Source organism: Echinops telfairi, unplaced genomic scaffold (genome assembly GCF_000313985.2).
Source record: "Echinops telfairi isolate 266 unplaced genomic scaffold, ASM31398v2 ScPeMD7_7463;HRSCAF=8501, whole genome shotgun sequence".
Taxonomy (NCBI): Eukaryota; Metazoa; Chordata; class Mammalia; order Afrosoricida; family Tenrecidae; genus Echinops; species Echinops telfairi.
The window spans coordinates 436,990-446,861 of record NW_022111363.1 but is presented as its reverse complement, the minus strand read 5'-3'; the positions used below and the strand labels follow the sequence as shown (position 1 = coordinate 446,861).

The 9,872-nt window shown below is 43.2% G+C and overlaps 1 protein-coding gene across 3 annotated transcripts in view; it reads left to right on the top strand.

The window, feature by feature from the left end:
- ARHGEF12 (Rho guanine nucleotide exchange factor 12) overlaps window positions 1-9,872 on the top strand; it is a 181,208-nt gene that overhangs the window by 160,143 nt on the left and 11,193 nt on the right. For all 3 annotated transcript variants that reach the window (XM_045283559.1, XM_004712819.3, XM_045283560.1), the window contains 4 exons: window positions 1,460-1,606; window positions 2,617-2,702; window positions 5,775-5,900; window positions 8,093-8,207. In XM_045283559.1, coding sequence (XP_045139494.1) covers window positions 1,460-1,606; window positions 2,617-2,702; window positions 5,775-5,900; window positions 8,093-8,207 — 474 coding nt within the window. The remainder of the gene's footprint in view (window positions 1-1,459; window positions 1,607-2,616; window positions 2,703-5,774; window positions 5,901-8,092; window positions 8,208-9,872) is intronic.

The window sequence follows — 9,872 nt, the reverse complement described above, 5'->3', positions numbered from 1 at the left end:
CTGGTATGGCCACTGTCACCCCTGGTCCTGAGTGGTTCATCTGTCCTAGATTCCCTGCGTTTCCAGTTCCCATCTGTACCGCTGTGCATCATCTGGTCTAACCAGGTCTGCAAGGCAGTATTGGAATCATGGTAGTTGGGGGGAGGCTTGTACAACTCTTATCACAATCCATACATACATCCATTGTGTCAAGCACTTTTGTACATTTGTTTCGCTCATCATTCTTGAAACATTTGCTTTCTACTTCAGCCCCTGGTATTCGCTCCTTATTTTTTTTGCCCTCCCTCCCCGCTCCCCCTCCCCCGATGAACCCCTGATAATTTATAAATGATTATTTTATCATATCTTACACCGTCTGATGTCTCCCTTCACCCACTTCTCCACTGTCCGTCTCCCATGGAAGAGGTTATATGTAGATCCTTGTAATCTTTCTCCCTTTCTCCCTCACCTTCCCTCCATCCTCCCGGTATCGCCATTATCACCACTGATCCTGAGGGGTTCATCTATCCTGGATTCCCTGTGTTTCCAGTTCTATCTGTACCAGTGTACATCCTCCGGTCCAGCCAGATTTGTAAGGTAGAATTGGGGTCATGATAGTGGGGGGGAAGGAAGCATTCAAGAACTAGAGGGAAGTTGTATGTTTCATCATTGCTACACCGTACCCTGACTGGCTCGTCTCTTCCCTGCGACCCTTCTGTAAGGGGATGTCCGATTGCCCACAGATGGGCCCTAGGTCCCCACTCTGCACCCCCTCTCATTCACAATGCTATGGGCTTTTTTTGTCTTTGATGCCTGATACCTGATCTTTTCGATGCCTTGTGATCTCACAGGCTGGTGTGCTTCTTCCATGTGGGCTTTGTTGTTTCTCATCTCTAGATGGCCGCTTGTTTACCTTCAGGCCTTTAAGACCCCAGACGCTATATCTTTTGATAGCTGGGCACCATCAGCTTTCTTCTCTGGTAGCTTTTAAATGCGAAATTATTTGAATGATATTTCTCACTTGTCCATATACTTAGTTACTATCTCATTAGCCCACATTTCACAGTTCGAGCAGTAGCAAAAAATTCTATCTGCCTATCTTATATATATGCTGGCAATAACCAACACCGAGGTGTGAGGCGAGAGGAATGCTGCCTTGAGTGTCAGTGGCTGAGCCATGATGCTTAGTAGTTGGGATTTGGCAGTTCGGTAGTGATATAGTCATTCTCCTCTTTCACATAATGTTGATTATCGCAAAGAACCCCTGGTATTAAGCTGCTAACCACGTTGCTGAGTGAGGAGTGGGTGTGTTCGGTGTGTAGGAGAGTTTCATGGTCTCAGGAAAGTGACTCAGGGCCACTGCATCCTTCCTAAACGAAGTCACATTCTGCCTGTCTCATTTGCTACGTATTTCCATGTCTGGTCTCATGGAATTATTCTGAGCAAGGCCGTACTCCGTATCTCCTATTTTTCTGCTTAGAATTGTTCTACACTGAAAGAGCTCATGTGCGAACACTGAAGGTTCTTGATCAAGTGTTCTATCAGCGAGTGTCCAGAGAAGGAATTTTGTCACCTTCAGAGCTACGGAAAATTTTTTCAAATCTGGAAGATGTTCTTCAACTTCACGGTAAGAGAAATTGCCTCTCATCTTTGTCCCTAGCGTTTCCATAGAGAAAGGATTCAGACTACCATGGTCCCTTAATTTGTATAAGTGAACTTTTATAAATGTATCCATGTTAGTGCTTCTGGAATTATATGTGAGCGTATAACAGAGAAATCACCCAATCTTTGAACATATCATTTTTGGCTTGTTTTAGCTGTATGTGTAGAGCTTAGTGTCTAAAGTCACTGCAGAAAGCGAAAAATAGTCAAAATTACCCTTGACACATTTCTTAAATTTCCTGCTAATTATAGTGTTGTTTTTAAAAAGATATATTCTGTATCAAATATGACAGTGAATGCGCTCTGCCAATGGAAGTAGATAGTATAGAGTCCCATGGTGGGGTGCTTTTGAGGAGCTACGTTAGTTCATTGTTTTGTCTTGAGACCCACATGAGAGAGTATGCAAAATTCTACCTTGTTGTCTAGTCATCTTGGACTTTTGTAGTCAGTTGCATCATTTCCTCTCTGTGTCAGTCAGTGATTTTCTAAAACACTTAATTAAGCTTTAAATCTTCCTTTTCATCAATGATGCCATCAGCTTCCACATTTTACCACGACTTTGTTGGCTTTACTGCTTTGTGGGTGATGTTAGATTTCACCAGCTCATATACTGAAGTCAGGCTTGATTATGCCCTTGGCTTGTGGGCATAGGCACTTTGAGAGGAACGGTAGGCAGAAATCATGTGCACTATTTAAATTAAGTTCTTTTTTAGTGTGGCTGTAGGTGGAGCCCTGATGCTCAGTGTGCATGCTTGACACAACTGCAGCCTATGTCCCGTGCAGTTTTCCCAAAGGGTGGTGTATGCTTTGGTGCCTGTTTCTCAGATAGAACTCAGAGATTCTTAGATGTGTGAGAGTGTGGTATGTAGATTTAAGGATATTGGAAGCAGTTAAACTACTCTGAAAACCCTTTCTTTGAAAATGTAGCCACTTGGTTAAACTGAATGTATACTTATATTTTCCTTTTTTTCTTAGTTGGGTTGAATGAGCAAATGAAAGCTGTTCGAAAAAGGAATGAGACTTCCGTGATTGATCAGATTGGGGAAGATTTGCTGAGCTGGGTAAAGATATTTTCGATTCCCTAAAAAGTATCCTTAGAGATAATTGATGGTTAGATTCAAGGTTAAATAATGAACCTTTTCAAGTATGCACACGCATCCATTTTGTAAAGCTAATGTTAAACTTCATAAATACCAAACTTTTTTTAAATATGAAAGGTCTAGGACAGTAGTTCTCAGTCCTCCTGATGCTGCGACCCTTTAACTCAGTTCCTCATGTGGTGGTGACCCCCAACCGTAAAATCATTTGCATTGCTACTTCCTAACTGTAATTTTGCTACTGTTATGAATCGGGGGACCCCTGTAAAAGGGTCGTTCGACACCCAAAAGGGTTACGACTCACAGGTTGAGAACCGCTGGTCTAGAGCAGGTACTCACTGTTTCCATAGAATCAAAGATACTGGTCCCGGGTACTTGAAAAAATATAGAGGAATTTAGACTTAATAGATGTCATTTACCTGATGCAGATTTTCAGTCAGCGTTTGTTTTCTAAGTCTAGAAGGCTTAAGTGTACAACATCAGGCAGTTGCATGGTCCTGAACTATGTCGCCAACAATACAAAAGTGGCCTAATCTTATTCATACTATCAAATGGACACATCTGTGTGAAAGAGTCAGGTTGTCACTTGTAGGACTAAGATGCACCTGGATCAAGCCATGGTTTTTCAGTCTCTGCATATGCATATGAGAACTGGACAGGGCATAAGGAAGACCAAAGAAGAATTGAAATGTGTGAAGAATATTGACTTTCCAATATACTTCCAGAAAAACAAGCACATTTATCTTGGAATAAATACAGGCAAATTGCTCTGTAGAAGCAAGGATGGTGAGACTTTCTCTCACTTCCTTTGGATATGTTATCAGGTGGACATCACGCTTGGAAAAGTAGAGGTGTGGACGGGAAGGAAGCCTCTCCGGGATGGATCGGTGCCGTGGTTGCAACAGTGAGCTAGCTCAAGCATGGCGAGAACTGTGGGCTCTAGAACTGCTGCTAGGAGGTGCTATGAGTCAGAACTGACTTGCGCCACCTTGAGGCAGCAACAATTTCAACATACGAGGAAAGAATCCTGAGGCAGGCGGCAGCAGTTCGTCAAATTGTCACTGTCTTTCTGTCCGTCTGTGGGTACAAACTTGACGGTATGTACTCATATGCCAAGGACTGTGCCTTGTTCCAGCCATACAGTGTCGAACAACGCAGAGGAGGTTCTGGTCATTCGCAGTCAACAAGAGACAGGCATTTGGCACCTCTAGAGTGTGTGGTGAGGGTTCCCCAAACAGGAAAATACAGGTTATTGTGGAACATATACTGGGGACTTAAATTGGAACATAGGGGCAATCCTCTCCAGGGGTATTTTGGAGTACCTATATCCTCATGTATAAGTCGTGTTTTTCAGCACATTTTTAATGCAGTTTTGTTTTTAAAATTAGGTGGGTCAGCTTATACGCGAGTGTATACGGTACTTTTTAGAAAGTACTGTCGTGCATTTGGTCCTCTTACCACAGGTCCTTGGACTGCAGGCACCATCATGACAAAGTGGAGAAACTTGCACTGACAGGAAGAAGCTCTCCTCAATCAGTGGGATATGTCTATAAAGGTTGAAAAAGTAGAATGAACTAACCAATCTGGCTCGTAGCTGCCGGATACAAAGGAAGAGCAAAGCACTGGCTAGAACTCCCTAAAAAGCAAAAATCTGAAGCAGGCCTTTGCTTTGCTGCTGCTCTTTCAAAGAAATAGCTTTGAATAGTGTTATGCTATTTATCCTTTCAGTTTGCTTTGCGTACACTTATGGGAGTCCTGGTTGTGTAGTGGCTTTTGAGTTGGGCTGCTAACCATAAGGTGAACAGTTTGAAACCACCAATTCCTCCAAGGGAGAAAGAGGAGGCTCTCTGATGTCATAAAGATTTAGTCTCAGAAACCCATAGGGTCAGTTCTACTCTGCCCCGTGGGGTCGTTGTGAGTCATAATTGACTCACCGGCAGTGAGTGTTTTATTTTGAGTTTGTGCACTCAAACTACTTGTAAAGCTGTGTGAAGTTTAGAGTATTGTTTCTGTTTAGTTTTTAATTTCCCAGCTCCTTTATTATTTGCATGGCTCTGATTGACTAGCATAGGTTTTGAATGCCGTGCGTACAGTAGACCAGGAAGGAACCATTGGAGAAACCTACTAAAGTGATCACTGTGGGTGTGTTCTCCCTGAGGAGAATCATCTCTGAATTTATGTGCATATTCACTGCAAAGGAATTTTCACAAAATAACTCTCTGGACAAACTTTTGGGGCTATGAATTTAAATAAGTGATCACATGGGAAAAACCTCTTTGTGAAACCGTACAACAATTCTTACACATGCTCAGGTGGCATGGAAAAATAATTTAATCCCCCTGTACTGTATGAGAGTAGGACAGAGTAGATTAGGACAAAGCACCCCTGAAGTGTTTTCTCAGAAACTTGGAACTCATGGCATATGCAAACCAAATGTACAAAATAGAAAATACCAATTAAAAGGCTAATCTTTATCCAAGGAAGCTCACAGGCCCATGGATCTCGCCTCTGAACCAGCCCCAGTCTCCACAGGTGAAGCAGCAGTGCGCCCATTGTATTGCAGCCCAGAAGTTGTGAGCTGCCGTGGTTCATAAGAGAATAAGAAAGAGCCCGGGAATCCCAAGGGTTTGCTTTCAGGAGCAGTCACAGAGCAATTTTTGTGCTGGTGCCAGGATCTAAGAAAACGAAAAGTTAATCTCAGTCTCCAGGAGTTTTGTGTCTCAGATTACCCCCAACATCAACTTTTCTGTTTAATTGAGATAGAACTGTGTAGACTGGAAGCTAGTAAATTGTGGTGGCCTAAAAGCAAGGGAGCCCTGGGTGGAAGGTGATCAAGAACGGTCTGGCTGTCGGGGTCAGACGTTTTAGTTGGGAAAACCTGATTACCCACGCAGGTCTGTAGTTCGATCAATGTGTCTTGTCACTTGAGAATACATGCTTGGATGTTGAAAAGGATTACGGTCGCCTGTCATTTGTCTGACGTTATATAAGCTCCATATCCCATTCTCTATTGTTTGCTTTACATTCTTGGCACAGTTCAGTGGCCCAGGAGAGGAGAAGTTGAAACATGCAGCTGCCACCTTTTGTAGTAACCAGCCCTTCGCCCTGGAAATGATCAAGTCTCGTCAGAAAAAGGACTCTCGGTTCCAGACTTTTGTGCAAGTGAGTTGAGTGATTCATGTAAAGAAAACCAACAAGAACAATGAGACTAAACGAATGCAAGTTCTTACTAACAGAAACCATGAAAGCTGTTGCGACTAAGTGCTTCACAGTGGTTATATAATGTTTTTAAAGCCATGAGCTATTTCTTAAATTACTAGAAGAAATAGTTAAAATTGGAATGGTGAATGAAAAAGAGCCCTGTAGGTCAGGATTAAAATGCTTGTCAGAGAATTCCACATTGCCGTGAAGATATTATCAGGAAATGACCCATGCACACCATTAAACAAATATTGCCAAAACATTAAAATTGGCTCACATCAGGCCGAGCGATGAGCGTAGCAACAGGTCTGTGCACTGGGGCGGGCTGACTGAAATAGGGCTCCGTTCAGACAGCTCCGCCGGGGAGTCAGTCATGACCCAAGTCCAGTACCTCACCTTTTATTTATAGTTTTCACATTTTATTAGTAGTATCGTGATAAATCTGATCCTTATTTGTTTTGGGGGGTTAGAAGTATTAGATATAAACTTAGCAGGTATGTTGTGCTACATATATTAAGAAATATACCATTAAAAAAACTGGACAGTAGTAAGTGTAGTTCGTTGTAACTTGAGTGCTTGGTAAGTCATCGGGGTCTGCTCATATAATGTATATCAAGGGAGAGCAAACTGCCTGGGGGCCATGTCTGTTTCCTGTTGTTGCCTAACAAATTATCACAAACACAGGAACTTAAAACAACACACATTAAAAAAAAAGAGGTGCTGATCCCAAGGGCTCAATAGAAAGTAAACGTCTAGAAAAGAATGGTGGCAACATAGGCACAAATATGCCCGATACAACTGATGTGTGGATTATAATAAGAGCTGTAAGAGCCCTCAGTAAAGTGATCTTTTAATAAAAAATTTTTTTTTAACTACATGTGTTGCCTCACACTTTCTATGTGAGGGAGTGTAAATGTTGCTCGGCTAAGTCTGCTGTGTAACATCTCCCCAGACTGACTTTGACGTCATTTTCCAAGTTTGCAGGTTGCTAGCAAAATTCACTTCTTTGTAGCTGCATAATCGAGGTTATCATTTTCTTATAATTGTAGCTAAGGGACTGTTTTTAGCTCTCGGAGAACCGCTACACCTCTTTTCTGTGTGGGCCTCCTGGGCACCCCCTACCCTCACCCCTTTAGCTAGGAGGGTTCCATTTCCACCACGGCTTTCTTATGAGGGCTTCTTGGATTGCGTCAAGCCCGCCCAAAACAGTCTCCACTTCAATAAACAAAAAGTCAGTTGGTTAATATCCCATCATATTCTGAGACTTCACCAATGTCCCTGCCGGGAAGCTCCACTGGTGTCGTGGGAGGGTGGCATCTTGGACGCCGTCTTTGAACTCTGCCTGCTAGACCTAGCCACGCCCATTCGTGTACATCCTGTCTGGGGCTGTGTTTGGACTGTGGCCTCGGAGTGTGAGTAGCTATGACAGAGGCCATGCAGCCTTCCAGATCTCAAGTATCTCTTTCTGAGCCCTTCACGAACCCCTTGCAGATTCTGGTGTAAACCAGCTGGCAGAGCCAGGCTGTGGGGTCATTGTCATTGGGCATATTTGGAAAAGCAGGTAGCAAATGAGCTGATTAGTTTTTGGTAGACATGTTGATAAGATTTCATGAATTGATGAGGGTGAAACGTTTTTGTTGCATAAAAGCAATTCTTAGAGTTGAATATGGGTGCTCTCTCCCCACCCTAATCACTGCCATTGAGTCAGTTCCAACTCTTAGAGACCCTTATAGAGTAAGGTAGAGTTGCCCTTTTGGGTTTCTGAGACTGTAACTCTATGAAAGTAGAAGGCTTCATCTTTCTTCCTTGGGGTAGCTGGTGGTTTCGAACTGCTGACCTTGAGGTAAGCAGCCCAACTGCTAACCCACTAAGCCACCAGGGTTCCTTTTGGGTGCTCTTAGTCCTGCCTTAAACAGAAAAACAAACTCTTTGGTTTAGTGATAAAGGCCCCAGTTCCCATTCTGTGATTAAAGGAGAAAACAATAGTATAGCACGGAGAGATGTCTGGACCTTTTTTTAATCTGATTTAGTAATCAGAAAGACAGCGGTATAGACATGTGTATAGTGAATTCATGGAACATATTAAGTAATTGTAAACTATTAAGAATTAGGACCTTAAGAATACAAATTTCTTTATTTCCTTCTTAATTCAGGAAGCCGAGAGCAATCCATTGTGCCGCCGTCTGCAGCTGAAGGATATCATCCCTACCCAAATGCAAAGGCTGACCAAGTACCCTCTCTTACTGGACAACATTGCCAAATACACAGGTACAGCATTCGTGTGAGGTGAAAAATACGTTTAAGGACAAGCATAATGTGTCCTGCTCAGTCTCTCCCAATGTCCTGGTGTCTGCAGGTTGTATTTCCAAATAATGTGGTAAGGTTGTCTAGCAAGGTACAATCTAGTCTACCTCTGGTTTAATGTCTGCCATTAGTAGCTCTTATAAAGGGTTTGACACATGTGGGCCAAATAAAGTTTTATTCGAACAAGCCACCCTCACTTGCTTCCCAGTTGTGTGTGACTGCTGTTGCACTGTTGCAGAGTTGAGTAACAGAAGCAGTAACTGCCCTGAAAAGTGCAAAATGCCAAGGGACATTCAAAAGCTTGTAGAAAAATTCCACTGTCTCTTCAGGACATTTTTTCCATGAACTTTTGAACCCCCTTCTTATGTATTATCTGGCTCTTTAGGATTGTTCAACCCTTGTTCCATTTGTATAGCTTATAATGTGGGTGGGACTTTCCCCCCAGGGTTGTAAAACAGTGTCCTTGACACTTTGTGTGAAGTATCCCTTCTTGTTTTGTATACCACGGTGGTTTCTTTTAAAGATGAGTGTTTTGTTTTGTTTTTCCAAACAATTGTATTGGGAGTTAATCTAGACTTTATACCATTATATAGTTCAATCATATCTAAACAGTATTGTACAATTGCTACCAAAATCTGTTTCAGAACATTTTCTTTCTTCTTGAACTACTTGATATCAGCTCCCCTTTACCCCTATCCCACCACCCCCACCAAACCCCCTTAGAACCCTTATTCTAGTTGTTTGTTGTCTCTATGATTTCATCTATCTGCAATTTCATATACGAGTATTTTATGTTTGAAGTAAAGTCGTAAGAAGTCTCACCTGCCCAAAGACTGCCTGAATTGAGATTTTGCCAAAGGTGTTAGTTAGCTTGGTATAAAAATATTTGAGGGCTTACTTAGTATGGTTTTATAACTATTGAATAAAATGAAATATTCTTCCGTGTATCTATAGATACATGTACACACACGCACACACCTTCACACTAGGCTCCAAGGACCAGGTCATCATATGAAAACATGCATTATCTGAAATCCTCGCCTGGACCCTGCCCCCAGTCTCTGCCCCTCTGTGACTCAAGCCGGCCCTGATGGGTGGCAGCAGCTCCGGGGTGCGTGTGGCGGTCACAGACTTGCCCTCACTCTGCTTGCCCGGATCCTGCCGGGTCAGGTGTCCTCAGCTACCTGAGGCCCAGCTCAGGCTCTGTGGGGTTCTGGCTTGGTGCAGGAAATGAAAAGCAATGTGGCTACACAGTGTGAGCACCCTCTCAGCCCCCTCAGTGCCTCCTCCCCCCACCACTACCAACTGCTGCTGTTGGCTGCACTCAAAAGGGGAGCCCTGAGGAGGGGGCCAGGCTCTAAGAGGGTCTGAAGCTTTGGAACCTGCTCAGCTTCCCAATCAAAAAGCAAAACCACACTCTCTGTAATGTGGAGGTTTCAGTTCCCCACTGGGGTTAAACATCCTTGTTGGGGAGCATGTAGGCGGGGACTGGAGAAGGTCCGGAGAAGGGTCAGTGTGTTCAGAATCGTGCGAGACTAGATGTGTTACTATTGTCGTAAATAAGAATTGTCACGCCGTCGGGGAGTGTGTGTGTGTGTGTGTGTGTGTGTGTGTGTGTGTGTGTGTGTG